This window comes from Ranitomeya imitator, chromosome 2 (genome assembly GCF_032444005.1).
Source record: "Ranitomeya imitator isolate aRanImi1 chromosome 2, aRanImi1.pri, whole genome shotgun sequence".
In the NCBI taxonomy this organism is placed as follows: domain Eukaryota; kingdom Metazoa; phylum Chordata; class Amphibia; order Anura; family Dendrobatidae; genus Ranitomeya; species Ranitomeya imitator.
The window spans coordinates 647,139,869-647,159,412 of NC_091283.1; the positions used below are offsets into that span (position 1 = coordinate 647,139,869).

The 19,544-nt window shown below is 43.0% G+C and overlaps 1 protein-coding gene across 8 annotated transcripts in view; it reads right to left on the reverse strand.

Annotated features, from left to right (window-relative positions):
• Positions 1–215: 215 nt before the first annotated feature.
• LOC138665426 (gastrula zinc finger protein XlCGF17.1-like) overlaps positions 216–19,544 on the reverse strand; it is a 29,567-nt gene continuing 10,238 nt past the window's right edge. For all 8 annotated transcript variants that reach the window (XM_069752906.1, XM_069752901.1, XM_069752902.1 and 5 more), the window contains exons 5-7: positions 11,957–12,048; positions 11,148–11,265; positions 216–972 (exon numbers count right to left, since the gene is read on the reverse strand). In XM_069752906.1, coding sequence (XP_069609007.1) covers positions 293–972; positions 11,148–11,265; positions 11,957–12,048 — 890 coding nt within the window. In that variant the 3' untranslated portion in view covers positions 216–292. The remainder of the gene's footprint in view (positions 973–11,147; positions 11,266–11,956; positions 12,049–19,544) is intronic.

The following is a 19,544-nucleotide window of genomic DNA, read 5'->3' on the forward strand; positions in this document are numbered from 1 at the left end:
ACTTCTCTGCAAATCTAATCTCCAGGGAAAATCAGCGCGAACAGGTGAATTTGAATGTCGCCTGATCTACTCATCCCTAGTGATCAGGGATGCATACTCATATAGCAAACTATTAGGATATCATCTGTGGTGTCCAATCACCATTCAATAATAGTCAATGTTGTACAGATGCACTGCTGAACCAGATAATAGAAAAAGTGACTTCAACACTAGGCTCATTGGTGGAGTTATACTTTAATCTCTATTTCCCACTAGAAAATAATGGACTTCAAACAATATAATTAAGCACTAACTATGCGTGTGTTTTATCACTAATGTGAGTCCTTTGGTGTTTAGCAAGATATGAGTTTGTAGTGAAACACTTTCCACAGTCAGGACACGAGTAAGGTTTTTCTCCTCTATGACACGTCTGATGGAGAAGAAGGTAAGATCTTTGTGAAAAACTTTTGCCACAATCCAGGCATGAGTATGGCTTCTCTCCCGTGTGAATTCTCTGATGCATACACAGACTGGCATTCCGAGCAAAGCATTTCCCACATTCCGAGCAGGAAAATGGTTTTTCACCCGTGTGGCATCTTTCATGCAGGACAAGGTAGGATTTCTGGGTAAACGATTTCCCACAGTTCTCACATGAAAATGGTTTCTCTCCCGTATGTATGATCTGATGCCTGGCCAAGTGTGAGTTATAAGCAAAACATTTTCCACAGTCCGAACACACAAATTGTTTTTTACCGGTGTGGATCTTCTGATGTGACACTAGATGAGACTTGCAGTTAAAATTGTCCCCGCATTCAGAACATATATATACCTGATCCCCAATGTGAGATGTAGAGTGTGTTATCATGTAAGGAGGACTAGGAAAACATTCTCCATGTTTAGAGGGTGAAAAGGACCCAATGGAATTCTGGAATGCTGAATCGACATTTGGATTGGAAAGGTGATCATCTTGCATGTTGTCTTTGTTTTCAGAATCTAGAAAGCATTAAAGTTTTAAAAATTAAAAATAATTCAACAACTATTTTATATTTTTATCTAGAACTAAAAAATTAAAAAAAAAAAATCAGAATGCTTTTTTCTTTCCATTTTGCTGATCAATATTCTTTTTTTTTTTTGTTTAAACTCTTTATATTGAAAGATTCCACAGGATAAGGCTACAAACATATACAGTGGGGCAAAAAAGTATTTAGTCAGTCAGTCTGTAATTTACATCATAGGTAGACCTCAACTATGGGAGACAAACTGAGATAAAAAAATCCAGAAATTCACATTGTCTGTTTTTTTAACATTTTATTTGCATATTATGGTGGAAAATAAGTATTTGGTCAGAAACAAACAATCAAGATTTCTGGCTCTCACAGACCTGTAACTTCTTCTTTAAGAGTCTCCTCTTTCCTCCACTCATTACCTGTAGTAATGGCACCTGTTTAAACTTGCTATCAGTATAAAAAGACACCTGTGCACACCCTCAAACAGTCTGACTCCAAACTCCACTATGGTGAAGACCAAAGAGCTGTCAAAGGACACCAGAAACAAAATTGTAGCCCTGCACCAGGCTGGGAAGACTGAATCTGCAATAGCCAACCAGCTTGGAGTGAAGAAATCAACAGTGGGAGCAATAATTAGAAAATGGAAGACATACAAGACCACTGATAATCTCCCTCGATCTGGGGCTCCACGAAAAATCCCACCCCGTGGGGTCAGAATGATCACAAGAACGGTGAGCAAAAATCCCAGAACCACGCGGGGGGACCTAGTGAATGAACTGCAGAGAGCTGGGACCAATGTAACAAGGCCTACCATAAGTAACACACTACGCCACCATGGACTCAGATCCTGCAGTGCCAGACGTGTCCCACTGCTTAAGCCAGTACATGTCTGGGCCCGTCTGAAGTTTACTAGAGAGCATTTGGATGATCCAGAGGAGTTTTGGGAGAATGTCCTATGGTCTGATGAAACCAAACTGGAACTGTTTGGTAGAAACACAACTTGTCGTGTTTGGAGGAAAAAGAATACTGAGTTGCATCCATCAAACACCATACCTACTGTAAAGCATGGTGGAGGAAACATCATGCTTTGGGGCTGTTTCTCTGAAAAGGGGCCAGGACGACTGATCCGGGTACATGAAAGAATGAATGGGGCCATGTATCGTGAGATTTTGAGTGCAAACCTCCTTCCATCAGCAAGGGCATTGAAGATGAAACGTGGCTGGGTCTTTCAACATGACAATGATCCAGGGCAACGAAGGAGTGGCTTCGTAAGAAGCATTTCAAGGTCCTGGAGTGGCCTAGCCAGTCTCCAGATCTCAACCCTATAGAAAACCTTTGGAGGGAGTTGAAAGTCCGTGTTGCCAAGCGAAAAGCCAAAAACATCACTGCTCTAGAGGAGATCTGCATGGAGGAATGGGCCAACATACCAACAACAGTGTGTGGCAACCTTGTGAAGACTTACAGAAAACGTTTGACCTCTGTCATTGCCAACAAAGGATATATTACAAAGTATTGAGATGAAATTTTGTTTCTGACCAAATACTTATTTTCCACCATAATATGCAAATAAAATGTTAAAAAAAACAGACTGTGATTTTCTGGATTTTTTTTTCTCAGTTTGTCTCCCATAGTTGAGGTCTACCTATGATGTAAATTACAGACGCCTCTCATCTTTTTAAGTGGTGGAACTTGCACTATTGCTGACTGACTAAATACTTTTTTGCCCCACTGTAATAGCGCAGTGTACGGTCAGAATGATCCATACAGTCCCCTTCCACAATAAAATGTAAGTAACATCACACTCTCAATAATAGAGTAAACAAATAAAGAAAAGCGATCAAACAGAATGGAACATAGCATATTAAGACAATTTCCATTACAAAGCATTGCACACTGAAACGAACAGGTTCTTTATCAGAATTCAGAACTAGTACCAGTTCGGGACATAATAAAAACACACTCCTTCAGTCTACATATACCATCACTTTCATATACTGGAAGGGATATACATCAGGGTTTGTGTCATGAGACAGATGAAGACATGGCATTAGGAGATAGGCGCGTTAAGGGTGAATCACACCATCTCTCCCATATCTTATGGAATTTCTGGGGACATCCTCTATTTCTATATAATATATTATCATATGGTATGTTATCATCCACTAATTTTTTTCCACTGGTTAACAGTGGGAGGTTTCCCCGCCATCCACCTTAATGCTATTGCTTTCCTAGCCATAAATAGAACCTCTCGGAGGAATATCTTATCATAGTGCGACCACAATTCTTCATCCACAATACCCAAGATTCACAACTCTGGACTACATTCAATTGGCATCCCAATTATCCGTTCTAATGTAGTTATCACTTCACTCCAGTATCTTTGTATTATCCCACAATTCCAGATAAGATGTCAGAAGTCTGCTCCCGATTCCCCACACCTATGATATTCATCAGTTACTAGTTTGCCAAATCTATGTAGTCTAATTGGGTTCAGGTAAGTCTGATGTAGGATATATAGTTGAATTAATTTATTATTTGCGGCTGGCAACACCATCGCGTGCGCCAATAGGTCTTCCACTGATCATCAGTGATAGAAGGAATTAATTGCCGCCATTTACTCTCAACAGCAAGGTGAGTAGAAGCAATCCTGGAGTTTAGTAGAAAGGTGTATAGGGAGGATATTACACCCGTGGGTCCTTGAGTTGTTATTACCCCTATGAATGGATATCTGGATATTCGCATCCTCGGAAATAGAAACTGATGCATTATGGCATGTCTGATTTACAAATATCTATAAAAATCCCTATGAAGGATCCCAAATATGAATGTGATCAAATGATAATAAAATTTCATTTTAAAAAATCTGATTAAGTGTTGTTATTCCGTATTGCTTCCAGAAAATTGAGTCCTGTAGATTTTTGAGGTGTGGAAATTGGGGATTATCCCATATCTGAGTCTCTCTTACTTGATAAGTGAATTTCATAATACGTTTACTTTCTCATCGCATCTGTAACGCTAAGCTGTGTGCAAGTAATAAACCTTGTGATGGTCTGTACGAACCCTCTAATATTGCCCATGGTGTATTCCCACCTAAAAGTGTATGAGACGAGCTTCTGCATTAGTAAGCTTGTCACCAGCAAAAATTGGTCAGGCACCGTGTGGCCACCATGATTTTTAGGTCTCTGCAGGGATTCAATACTTAATTTAGGTCTTGATAAACCCCATATACAGTAAATGCCACCATCATGCCATGCATTTTCCTAAAAAAAGCCTTTGGGGATTTTAATTGATGAATGTTCCAACACATACAAACACTTTGGAAGATTTATCATCTTGATTAAGTCAATCCTGCCCACCACAGATAGGGGAAGCTGAGACCAGTACTCAAACCTTTTCTTCATTATCCCTAAGGACTTTACTTGGGTTTTGATTAATGATAATGCCGAAATACTTGAACGTCTGCACTACTTGTAGTCCAAACATCACAGGTTCAGTTATGTTATCTATAAATGGCATGACCACAGATTTGCTCCAATTAATTTTGAGACCTGACAATTCTCCAAAACAGTTAATGAGGTCAATTGCTCTCAGGAGAGATTGTTCCACTTTATTTAGAAAGAGTACCAGGTCATCGGCATATAATCCTACTTTTTCTATTCTGGAACTTATACTAACACCCTCCACCAAAGGGTCCTGTCTAATCTTAAGAGCAATAGGCTCTATCGCTAGAGCGAAGAGCATTGGGTACAGGGGGCAGCCTTGTCTGGTTCCTCTACCCAGAGCAAAGAATTCTGACAGTATTCCATTTACAAGGACATTAGCTCTTGGCATACAGTAAAGTAATTTAATCCAACTAAAAAATTTATCAGAGAATCCAAATTTCAGAAGTACACACTGTAGAAATTTCCACTCCAAAGAATCGAAGGCTTTTGCCGTATCGAAAGAAGCTATCGCCCAGGGTTCCCCATACTTTTGACCTATCTGCCTCACAGAAACAGTACTCTTCTAATATTAGAGGATGTGGACCTTCCTGGCATGAAGCTGGATTGACCCTCATGTATAATGCTTAATATTACTGTTTTTCAATCTGTTAGCTATAAGTTTCGTATTTTGCAATCCGTGTTAAGTAAGGATATGGGGCGATAAGAACCACACTCCTCAACCGGTTTAGCTGGCTTAGGAATTACCATTACCGTAGCATCATAGAAGGATTGAGGAAGCGAGTGCCTTGCAAGTGCTTCAGAAAGGGTTTGCAGGAGAACTGGGCCTATCTGATCTATTCATCTTTTGTATAATTCTATGGGCATGTCATCAGGCCTGGGAGCCTTCCCATTAGAGAGAGACATAGCTGCTTTCCGAATTTCTTCCAAAGTGTTATCTCTATCCAAGAACACCTGGTCTTCACAAGAAAGTTTAGGAAATTCTATTTGGTTCAAATATTCATCAATTTCTTCTATAGTGTGGTGCAGTTGGGAGCTATACAGCTCTCTGAAGTATTCTTCAAATCTACCTGCAATCTGATCTGATTTAAGTAGCAGAGTTCCCTCTCTTGTATTAATAGCCAAAATTGACGGGGACATTTGATTTTGTTGGACTACATATGCCAAGAATTTACTTGATTGGTTACCTAATTCAAAATAAGATTGTATAGAGAAAAAAAAAGTTTTCTCTGCGCTTTTTGCTTTAAATGAATCAGGTATTCCCGAGCCAATTATGTAAAGAGTTATCGGAAGGGCCATTAATATACTCTGCTTCTAGGGATTTACATTCCTTGGCAAGTTTCTGTTCCCCAATAGAACTCCCTCTAAGAGCTCCAAGGGGAGAATGTACCACATTTACACTTATTTCAAGCTGGCGGCTCATATCTACAAATACTGTCCTAACAAAGAAAAGTCATATGCCTCTTTCTAAACGGAGGCTTCAATTGGAGCAAAGTCTGACTTTTGCCACCCTTACTAAGGCGCTAACCAACTTTCCCTGTCTGTCACCAATCACCATTACAGAGCCTCCCTACTGTACTGCAGTTATGGATGCGGACCTTCTTTAGCCATGTGTATTACTTCTGGTTGGGAATGGTGGCATTTATTCCAGCTTCTGTGAAAGTAGCTTGTCACCCTTTAACTGCTCTATAGAATAAGTCTGCCACACCTCAAAACCCACTAAGATGCTTCATTCAAACTCTTTATAGGCAAGCATATTTGTCGGACCCTTTGGGTTACATTGAGAATGGCTCTGTTAGAACTACCCCAAAACACACTCACGTTAACTTTGTTTTCAAGGCTCAGGTAGTGGAACCTTAGGTAGTTCATGGTCTCCTACTTTTTCCCTGACCTAGCTTGCTTGACTCCTATTAGTATAACTATGCCCTTTTGCGAGGCAGATGTGATGGCGGAACTGAGTGGTTCCACACTTCACATTGCAACAGATGAAATCCACTACATGTATTGACATGCTGTGGATTAACTGCAGCATGTAAACTAGATTTCATGAATTCTCATCCATAATGCTGCCATTGTAATATGCAAAGAGAGAGCACCATCAAGAATCAAGTAGTGTAAAAATATCAAAGCTTTATTATGAACAATATATAAGACATAAATACAGGAATATATAGGGATGTGACAGGGGTAAGCCAAACAAATGGCACCACAGTACAAACCAGGCACCAGCAGGTATATGGAAAATAGATAAATTGCTCAAAGATTTACACATGCAATGCATGCAGTGAAACGTGTCTATAGTATAAATCCTGGAAGGAGATAAACAAGGTCAGAGAGTCTATAAAAACGAGCAAAGAAACATCTGAATAAGATTGTAGCAATTACCTGAAGGTGCCTGGAGCCCTGTGGTGCCAACCGTCCCCAACGCGTGTTTCGGCGCTCTGCCTTTCTATGTGTATTCAGCACTGAATCGAGTTGACCCTATCTTACACCTTCACATTGGTTTGTGGGTGTAGGCCTTGTTTATAGGTTTTGCATTGTAATATGCAGCACATATTCAGTCTGGAAAATACACTTCATAGATGCTCTGAGTGCACATAATCTTATAGTTTCTTTGAGGTGAAAGGCCACCAAAAGCCATTTGCGCGTGCCCAGGGAGGAACCTTCACCAGTTCCCCAAGAACATAGGAGCGACCTGTGGACAGATCTCTCCTTGGTTTCTCTTGCTTAGAGCAGGAAGATAAGACTCTGCCTACAGTCCTGCCCCGGAGCACGGGCATATCATTAACTGAAAATTTCTAACACTGATTACACAAGAACCACAAGACGGATTTCTTCACCCTAGGTATCATTTTAATATTCAGTTTTACCCCGCCAACTTGACAATGCCTGTAGTTTACTTAGCAAAATCCTGCTAACAGGGTTGCTTTAAAGCTTTTACTTCTAGGTGCAGCTTAGTATGCTACTATGTACTTATTAAATTTCCTGGGGATCCATACTGTTGGGCTAGCCAAGTGCCTGGATGTGAACTGAGAGATCAAATAACAGGCAGATTCACACTGTTCTCATAGACTATGCCATCATGGACAGTCCACATATGGAAAACAAAGAGTCCTAATAAACCTCTCCTTTTGATGTGTCTGTACTGGAATGAAGCTTTAGGGCTATGATTCTCCTCCCTTTTCAAGCTCTTTATCCCCTAAAATGTATATATATTTTTTTAAGGTGTACAATATACATTTTGGACCTTGACTTTTTTGTGTGCTGTGTGGTTTTATACATCATTATGACAACTCACAGTAACTAAAGTTATTTTATATATACAGAATAAGCTAAGCACAAAGCTCAGTTAGATTTCCACATTAGAGAGTGATGCTACCAGAGAAAGGCATGTGCAGTATATGACTGCTCTGATAAAGAAGCCATCCCATAAATAATTTTTTGTGATACATCTGTGTAGATATGGATGTAGTGCAATAAGTGTATTATTTTACTCGTTTACCACTGTCTTCTCCGGTAACCAGCGCTGTTATGTTCCTCTTCTCAGTGATGTCACTGCTATTCAGACTCTCTGGGTCACAGTACACTATGTGTGAGCCAGAAGTCTTTTTTGCAATGTAAGTCTATGGAGCTTTGTTCCGACCCTTCATAGGATTACATTGTAAAAGTCACTTCTGGGTAACGCAAAGCACAGTCAAGATCAAGATAATCTGAAGACAGTTGGAAAAGAGCAGCAGAATGGCGCTGGATTCCATAGAAGGCTGCAGTAGGTGCAGGGCCGGCTCCAGGTATTCATGGGCCCTGGGCGAAAGAGTCCCAGTGGGCCCTTTTAACACATACCACAATTCATAATGCACCGATACGGCAGAGAAATAAAGGTATAGTACAATGCCAAAGATTTCACTTACTTCTTACATTACATGAGTGATATCTATTGTACATTCTACATTAGCTCAGAAACCGGACAGTATAGTCCTCTATACAGAATAATGAGCCCCATATATTGCCCCATACAGTAATAATGGCCCCATATAGTGCTCCATACAGTATAATTCGCACCACATAGTCCTCTATACAGAATAATGAGCCCCATATACTGCTCCAAACAGAATAATGAGCCTCATATAATACTCCATACAGTATAATTGGCACCACAGAGTGCTCCATACAGAATAAGCTGCATATATTGCTCCATACTGAATTGACCCCATATAATGCTCCATACAGTATATGATGGGCCCCATACAGTATACTGAGTCCCATATATTGCTCCATACAGAATGGGCCCCATATGATGCTCCAAAAATAATTGGCCCCATAAGATGCTCCATGTATAATGGGCCCCATATAATGCTTCATATATAATTAGTCCCATAAGATGCTTCATATATTATTGGCCCAATATACTGCTCCATATTGAATTGGCCCCATAAGATGCTCCATATTAAATTGGCCCCATCTAATGCTCCATATATTGCTCCAAATATTAAAAAAAAAAAAAAAAAAAAAAAAAAATGAAATACTCACCTCTCGTTGCTTAACGCTGCTCTGGACTCCTCAGCGTCTTCCTGCTCTCCATGCTGCGACTGCTCAGGCAGAGGGCGTGCACTGGTGACGTCATCGCGCCCTCTGACCTGAACGTCACAGTCAGAGGATGGAAGACGCTGCAGTCCTGGAACCGGGAGAGGTAAGTATCGCAAGTGCCGGGGCCCGGAGCGGGGAGGGGGGGTCCACTCGTGGGGGCCGGCACTATAGCGCGCCAGTGTCCCCGACGGCGAGTGGGCCCCCTGCCTGCTCAGGGCCCCGGCACTTGCCCGGGTGCTGATACCGGCCCTGGGTAGGTGGATATACAGTATTAACACACTGACAGTACACTATATACCAGGGGTGGGCAATTTTTCCGAGGGGGTCACATGAGACCATGACTGTTGTGGAGGGCTGAACCAATAGGCTGAAATTAACTCTGTTCAATATTAATATTAACTATAATTATGTTATAATAATATTAATTTTATCAGTTTATATTGAGCTGAATTAAGTATACAGTCATATACCGTATGAACCTATATACCGTATGAACCTGCACATAGCCCCCTATATACTGTACGAGACCCCACACAGCCCCTATGTAACATAAGAGCCCTCACACAGCCCCCTATATGCAGTAAGAGCCCCCATACAGCCCCCCCTATATCTATATATATAATTGCCTAAGGGGTACTTCCGTTTGTTTCTAACCCCCGTCTGTCTGTAACGGAAATCCTGGCTCGTTGATTGGTCACGGCCGGCCGCGACCAATCAGCGACATTGGGGCGGGATTTAAGCACCGCTTCACTTTTTACTATTGATGCTGCCTATACAGCATCAATAGTAAAAACATAGAATGTTAAAAATAATAATAAAAAAATTATATTCTCACCTTCCGGCGCCTTTCCCGTTCCTCGCGCTCCGGTCCCAAGAATGCATTGCGGCAATGACCCGAGATCACTTGGCGGTCTCGCGAGACCGCTACATGATTACGGGTTATTGCTGCTAGACATTACTGAGAAGTGGGCGTCGCGACGAGCATCGGTAAAGGCCTTGGCTGGATCCGGGGGCCGCCGGAAGGTGAGTATATAACTATTTTTTTATTTTAATTATTTTTTTTTAACAGGGATATGGTGCCCACATTGCTATATACTACATGGCCTGTGTTATATACTGCGTGGCTATGTTATATACTGCGTGGGCTGTGTTATATACTGCGTGGGCTGTGTTATATACTGCGTGGCTGTGCTATATACTACGTGGGCTGTGTCATATACTACGTGGCTGTGCTATATACTACGTGCCTGTGCATTCTAGAATACCTGATGCGTTAGAATTGGGCCACCATCTAGTATAGTACATAAATACCGTAAAAGCCCCCTCATAGCCCCATAAATACCGTAAGAGCCCCCTATGTAACCTCCTATATACCATATGAGCCCCCACCTATCCTCCTATATGCAGTATAAGCCCCCATATAACCTATATACTGCTTGAGCCCCTCCTATATACATGTGCCCCACATAACCTTCCATAAACAACATGAGCCCCACATAGCTCCCATAAACAACTTTAGCCCCCCTATATACAGTATGAGCCCCGCATAGCCTCCTGTATACAGCTTAAGCCACCCTATATATAGTATAACCCCACATAGCCTCCTACATACATCTTCGGCACCCTATATAGAGTTTGAGCCCCCACATAGCCTCCTATATACATAATCCCATACTACTACTACTAATAATAATAATAAACCCACAAACTCACAAATCTCTCCCGTTCCCCTGGCCCTCTGTCTCCGATGCCCTGACTCTCCGCAGTGCACAGCTGACGCTATCGCTTCAGCTGACTGGTGGAAGAAAGGGTCGGCGGCCCCTCCTCCACCAATGTATTCACCACTGTCTGAATCAGATACAAAGAGTGGTGACAGCGGACGGCAGGGAAAGGGGTAGAGGGCTTGGTGCGGCCCAAGTCTGCTATATACACAGATTTATTAAAAAAAGATCTTCAAGAGAGGGCTTCTTTAAAAACTGCTTACCACCATCAAGATCTGAGGATCACTTCACAATCATTAGCTAGCTTTGTGGCTGAGGTGCTTGCACTTTGCTCCTATCCTTTCCTGGCCAATTTTCAAGGATGAGAAAAATAGGAAGACTATGGAGTTTTGCAACATTTTGCAGCATCTACTCACCTGGGCTGATAGATGTAGGACTTTCCTCCTCTTTACAACGCTGACCTGCCTTCAAGTACAGATCTTCCTTGCCAATCTGGGATCTAACCACAACTTTTACATCGGCCAGATCAGAAGTCTAATTATAAAATAAATGACATCACAATGAAAGGTATATAGAAAACAGAACTGGAGGAAGAAATGTAATCACACATCCCGAAATTCCCTTGTGCTGATGGGAACGAATCTAGACTTCTTATACATGAAAGAGTAACCGTCTTTTTTTTCATGGATCAACAGGACATATGAAAATAATCACCCTTTTAATATATCTAATTAGAAAAATCCCCCTGGACCGATCAGTCATTCTGAAAATTCTCACTTCACAGGTTAAATGTTGAGTAAACACAAATGTTCCCATTACTGAGATAGATGACAACTTGTACTTATAAAGTTCTATGAGAACTGTACCTGTTGCAGGAGAATGTCTGTGTCTGCCTCTAGCTCCTCCGTCCCTTTCCATAGAATCTTAAAAGCACCAACTGTCATCTTGCATCTCAGTAATGGGGAAAACGGTCTTCAATCTATACAGATTTTTCCACTGAATTCAGAATAAATGATCATTCCAGGAGGAGAAAGAAGCAGATTTCTCTAATAAGTTCTATTACAAGGTTTCTTATTTTCCAGAGACTTACTGATTTATGAAATCCACGGTTACTCAATAAGGGAAAGGAATAAAGTTTTTTTTTTCCTGTAAAGAGAACGTCAGGGTAAAATAATAACTTGCAGGTATTTATAACTTTCATTTATAGGTATGTGAAAAATGGTACCTGGGATTCTTCTGTCACCACTTTGGTATCTTCAGCACAACCATTTGGATAAAGAGAACTGTGACATTTCAATGGTAAATTTCTGGGACCATCTGTAAACAAAACATAATTAATGCTTTCTAGGGAAGCTAATAGTGTATCGCTAATGCTTTAATTCCCCACAATATCATTTCTAGTGTCTCAGTAAGATTGTCCTTTTGGTGAACACCATGGAGTCCCCTATAACGGCTTCCATAGTGCAAGCAGTCTGCTTGTGCCTGCAGCTCATCAAAAGCTATATGGGTAAATTACATTTGAAAATCCTCAGCCCCCCTGTCCGAGCCAATATCTTAGCTAAGTGGGGTAATGACACTATCTGATTCTGGAAATCACAGGATAGACACAGTAGTTACCGGGGGTGCAGAGGGGCGGTGGCCCAGTGCTGCGGGGGCGCACCCGGAGCTACGCTACTGTAACTGTATCAGCGTGCACAGCGTGCCAATACAGTTATGTTCTGCAGCAGAGCAGGGAGACATGATCTCCCTGCTCTGGCGCCTGGCCACTATGGGACCCCTGAGGAGGCGGTGGGGGGCCCGGTGCCAGCCGTGCCGATACAGCTGACCGCATTGATGAGAGACACCGAAACTGACAGGGGTCGCGATGACGTCACTACTCAGCACCCACTGTCTGGTGATGAGTGGGTGCTCAGAGCACCGTTAGAACAAGGAGGAAGAAAGGTGAGTATTGTTTTTTTGCTTTTTTTTTTTTAATGGGGTGCATTATACTGTACAGACTGCCTAATGGGGGTGCATTATATTGTACTGGCTGCCTAATGGGGCTGCATTATACTGTACAGACTGCCTAATGGGGGTGCATTATACTGTACAGACTGCCTAATGGGGCTGCATTATATTGTACTGGCTGCCTAATGGGGGTGCATTATACTATGCAGGGTATCTAATGGGGGTGCATTATACTGTAATGGCTGCCTAATGGGGGTACATTACACTGTACTGGCTGCCTAATGGAGGTGCATTATACTATACAGACTGCCTAATGGGGGTGCATTATATTGTACTGGCTGCCTAATGGGGGTGCATTATACTATACAGACTGCCTAATGGGGGTGCATTATACTGTACTGGCTGCCTAATGGGGGTGCATTATATTGTACTGGCTGCCTAATGGGGGTGCATTATACTATACAGACTGCCTAATGGGGGTGCATTATACTATACAGACTGCCTAATGGGGGTGCATTATATTGTACTGGCTGCCTAATGGGGGTGCATTATACTATACAGACTGCCTAATGGGGGTGCATTATACTGTACTGGCTGCCTAATGGGGGTGCATTATATTGTACTGGCTGCCTAATGGGGGTGCATTATACTATACAGACTGCCTAATGGGGGTGCATTATACTATACAGACTGCCTAACAGGGGTGCATTATACTGTACTGGCTGCCTATGGGAGTGCATGGCTGCCTATGGGAATGCATTATACTATGCAGGGTACCTAATGGGGGTGCATTATACTATACTAGCTGCCTAGTGGGGGTGCATTAAACTGTACTGGCTGCCTAATGGGGATGCATTATACTATGCAGGGTACCTAATGGGGGTGCATTATATTGTACTGGCTGCCTAATGGGGGTGCATTATACTATATAGACTGCCTAATGGGGGTGCATTATACTATACAGGTTGCCTAATGGGGGTGCATTATACTATGCAGGGTATCTAATGGGGGTGCATTATATTGTACTGGCTGCCTATGGGAGTGCATTATACTATGCAGGGTACCTAATGGGGGTGCATTATATTGTACTGGCTGCCTAATGGGGGTGCATTATACTATACAGACTGCCTAATGGGGGTGCATTATACTATACAGACTGCCTAATGGGGGTGCATTATACTATGCAGGGTACCTAATGGGGGTGCATTATATTGTACTGGCTGCCTAATGGGGGTGCATTATACTATACAGACTGCCTAATGGGGGTGCATTATATTGTACTGGCTGCCTAATGGGGGTGCATTATACTATACAGACTGCCTAATGGGGGTGCATTATATTGTACTAGCTGCCTAATGGGGGTGCATTATACTATACAGACTGCCTAACAGGGGTGCATTATACTGTACAGGCTGCCTAATGGGGGTGCATTATATTGTACTGGCTGCCTAATGGGGGTGCATTATACTATACAGACTGCCTAATGGGGGTGCATTATACTATACAGACTGCCTAATGGGGGTGCATTATACTATGCAGGGTATCTAATGGGGGTGCATTATATTGTACTGGCTGCCTAATGGGGGTGCATAATACTATACAGACTGCCTAATGGGGGTGCATTATACAGTACTGGCTGCTTATGGGAGTGCATTATACTATGCAGGGTACCTAATGGGGGTGCATTATATTGTACTGGCTGCCTAATGGGGGTGCATTATACTATACAGACTGCCTAATGGGAGTGCATTATACTATACAGACTGCCTAATGGGGGTGCATTATACTGTACTGGCTGCCTAATGGGGGTGCATTAAACTGTACAGGCTGCCTAATGGGGGTGCATTATACTATACAGACTGCCTAATGGGGGTGCATTATATTGTACTGGCTGCCTAATGGGGGTGCATTATACTATACAGACTGCCTAATGGGGGTGCATTATATTGTACTAGCTGCCTAATGGGGGTGCATTATACTATACAGACTGCCTAACAGGGGTGCATTATACTGTACAGGCTGCCTAATGGGGGTGCATTATATTGTACTGGCTGCCTAATGGGGGTGCATTATACTATACAGACTGCCTAATGGGGGTGCATTATACTATACAGACTGCCTAATGGGGGTGCATTATACTATGCAGGGTATCTAATGGGGGTGCATTATATTGTACTGGCTGCCTAATGGGGGTGCATAATACTATACAGACTGCCTAATGGGGGTGCATTATACAGTACTGGCTGCTTATGGGAGTGCATTATACTATGCAGGGTACCTAATGGGGGTGCATTATATTGTACTGGCTGCCTAATGGGGGTGCATTATACTATACAGACTGCCTAATGGGAGTGCATTATACTATACAGACTGCCTAATGGGGGTGCATTATACTGTACTGGCTGCCTAATGGGGGTGCATTAAACTGTACAGGCTGCCTAATGGGGGTGCATTATACTATACAGACTGCCTAATGGGGGTGCATTATTTTGTACTGGCTGCCTAATGGGGGTGCATTATACTATACAGACTGCCTAATGGGGGTGCATTATATTGTACTAGCTGCCTAATGGGGGTGCATTATACTATACAGACTGCCTAACAGGGGTGCATTATACTGTACAGGCTGCCTAATGGGGGTGCATTATATTGTACTGGCTGCCTAATGGGGGTGCATTATACTATACAGACTGCCTAATGGGGGTGCATTATACTATACAGACTGCCTAATGGGGGTGCATTATACTATACAGACTGCCTAATGGGGGTGCATTATACTATACAGACTGCCTAATGGGGGTGCATTATATTGTACTGGCTGCCTAATGGGGGTGCATTATACTATACAGACTGCCTAATGGGGGTGCATTATATTGTACTGGCTGCCTAATGGGGGTGCATTATACTATACAGACTGCCTAATGGGGGTGCATTATATTGTACTGGCTGCCTAACAGGGGTGCATTATACTGTACAGGCTGCCTAATGGGTGTGCATTATATTGTACTGGCTGCCTAATGGGGGTGCATTATACTATACAAACTGCCTAATGGGGGTGCATTATACTGTACTGGCTGCCTATGGGAATGCATTATACTATGCAGGGTACCTAATGGGGGTGCATTAAACTGTACAGGCTGCCTAATGGGGTGCATTATACTATACTAGCTGCCTAATGGGGGTGCATTAGACTGTGCTGGCTGCCTAATGGGGGTACATTATACTATACAGACTGCCTAATGGGGGTGCATTATACTATACAGACTGCCTAATGGGAGTGCATTATACTATGCAGGGTACCTAATGGGGGTGCATTATATTGTACTGGCTGCCTAATGGGGGTGCATTATACTATACAGACTGCCTAATGGGAGTGCATTATACTATACAGACTGCCTAATGGGGCTGCATTATACTATACAGACTGCCTAATGGGGGTGCATTATACTGTACTGGCTGCCTAATGGGGGTGCATTAAACTGTACAGGCTGCCTAATGGGGGTGCATAATACTATACAGACTGCCTAATGGGGGTGCATTATATTGTACTGGCTGCCTAATGGGGGTGCATTATACTATACAGACTGCCTAATGGGGGTGCATTATATTGTACTAGCTGCCTAATGGGGGTGCATTATACTATACAGACTGCCTAACAGGGGTGCATTATACTGTACAGGCTGCCTAATGGGGGTGCATTATATTGTACTGGCTGCCTAATGGGGGTGCATTATACTATACAGACTGCCTAATGGGGGTGCATTATACTATACAGACTGCCTAATGGGGGTGCATTATATTGTACTGGCTGCCTAATGGGGGTGCATTATACTATACAGACTGCCTAATGGGGGTGCATTATATTGTACTGGCTGCCTAATGGGGGTGCATTATACTATACAGACTGCCTAATGGGGGTGCATTATATTGTACTGGCTGCCTAACAGGGGTGCATTATACTGTACAGGCTGCCTAATGGGTGTGCATTATACTGTACTGGCTGCCTATGGGAATGCATTATACTATGCAGGGTACCTAATGGGGGTGCATTAAACTGTACAGGCTGCCTAATGGGGTGCATTATACTATACTAGCTTCCTAATGGGGGTGCATTAGACTGTGCTGGCTGCCTAATGGGGGTGCATTATACTATACAGACTGCCTAATGGGGGTGCATTATACAGTGCTGGCTGCCTATGGGAGTGCATTATACTATGCAGGGTACCTAATGGGGGTGCATTATATTGTACTGGCTGCCTATGGGGGTGCATTATACTATGCAGGCTGCCTAATGGGGGTGCATTATACTATACAGACTGCCTAATGGCGGTGCATTATATTGTACTAGCTGCCTAACGGGGGTGCATTATACTATACAGACTGCCTAATGGGGGTGCGTTATACAGTACTGGCTGCCTATGGGAGTGCTTTATACTATGCAGGGTACCTAATGGGGGTGCATTATATAGTACTGGCTGCCTAACGGGGGTGCATTATACTATACAGACTGCCTAATGGGGGTGCATTATATTGTACTGGCTGCCTATGGGGGTGCATTATACTATGCAGGGTACCTAATGGGGGTGCATTATATTGTACTGGCTGCCTATGGGGGTGCATTATACTATGCAGGCTGCTTAATGGGGGTGCATTATACTGTACTGGCTGCCTATGGCGGTGCATTACACTATGCAAGCTGCCTATGGCGGTGCACTATACTGTACTCGCTGCCTAATAGGGGTGCATTATACTATACTGGCTGCCTATGGGGGTACATTATACTGTACAGGCCTATGGGGAGTGCATTATACTACACAAGCCTATGGGGAGTGCATTATACTATACAGGCCTATAGGGAGTGCATTATACTATACAGGCCTATGGGGAGTGCATTATACTATAAAGGCCTATGGGGAGTGCATTATACTATACAGGCCTATGGGGAGTGCATAATACTATACAGGCCTATGGGGAGTGCATTATACTATACAGGCCTATGGGGAGTGCATTATACTATACAGGCCTATGGGGAGTGCATTATACTATACAGGCCTATGGGAAGTGCATTATACTATACAGGCCTATGGGGAGTGTATTATACTATACAGGCCTATGGGGAGTGCATTATACTATACAGGCCTATGGGGAGTGCATTATACTATACAGGCCTATGGGAAGTGCATTATACTATACAGGCCTATGGGGAGTGCATTATACTATACAGGCCTATGGGGAGTGCATTATACTATACAGGCCTATGGGGAATGCATTATATTATACAGGCCTATGGGGAGTGCATTATACTATACAGGCCTATGGGGAGTGCATTATACTATACAGGCCTATGGGGAGTGCATTATACTATACAGGCCTATGGGGAGTCCATTATATTATACAGGCCTATGGGGAGTGCATTATACTATACAGGCCTATGGGGAGTGCATTATACTATACAGGCCTATGGGGAGTCCATTATATTATACAGGCCTATGGGGAGTGCATTATACTATGCAGGTCTAAGGGGAGTGCATTATACTATACAGGCCTAAGGGGAGTGCATTATACTATACAGGCCTATGGGGAGTCCATTATATTATACAGGCCTATGGGGAGTGCATTATACTATGCAGGTCTATGGGGACTGCATTATACTATGCAGGCCTATAGGGAGTGTAGATTGTAGTGTAGATTGTGAGCCTTCGCGGGCAGGGTCCTCACTCCTCCTGTACCAGTTATGACTTGTATTGTTTAAGATTATTGTACTTGTTTTTATTATGTATACCCCTCCTCACATATAAAGCGCCATGGAATAAATGGCGCTATAACAATAAATAATAATAATAATAATAATACTATACAGGCCTATGGGGAATGCATTATACTATACAGGCCTATGGGGAGAGCATTATACTATACAAATCTATGGGGAGTGCATTATACTATACAGGCCTATGGGGAATGCATTATACTATACAGGCTTATGGGGCATTCATTATACTATACAGGCATATGGGGAATGCATTATGCTATACAGGCCTATGGGGATTGTATTATACTATATTGAGGACTATTTGGCACGTTATACTATACTAGATGGTATACTAGATGGTATAGCCCCGTAGTATGAATAAATAAGACGACACTGCGGGGCTGGGATTCACAGGCAGGGCGTCCGCACAGGCATAGTCAGCTGGACTGCATATGAGGACAGACAGGCAGCGCTCACTGCGCCTGCACAAGGCAGGAGAAAAGAGCGCAGGCGCCGGCTCATTTCTAAACAGCGGTGAGGAGGCGGCGCCCGGCGCCAAGAAGACTTGAGTGACGGCTGTGTGGCGTCAGCAGCAGGGGGGAAAGGCCTGCCTCCTTGACTGAAGAAAAGGTATTTAGGACAAATTACAAAACTGATTATTTCGGGAGTTACAGCACCCAGAACTAAAAGAGCCACCTTGTCAGAATGCAGCATTACTGCTGCACAAGGTGGCTCTTTTAGTTAAAAACGCCTGGGGGGGTGACAGGTTCCCTTTAAGGTGTTTTGGCTGCTCACAGTAGCATAAGCAACATGCAGTCAGGTGTTATGTTGAAAAATGGGTGGTGGGAGACTTTGGAGAAAAAACCATACCACTTGTCCTCAACCAAATCAATGTAATGTCGAGCTGTTAGTGTACCTAGAATAAACACTAAAGGAATCAGCCACCATACATTATGCCATCCCACAACGTAATCCTAGGAGTAGGACGAGTGTGACATTCCACCAAGAAGGCCTTTTCATGGCGTTGGCTACGCTGTCTTCAGACCAATCTCCACCAATCATTGCATCCAAGACAAAAGAGGGACTCAACGCTGAAGCAAACAGACCTCCATTCCTG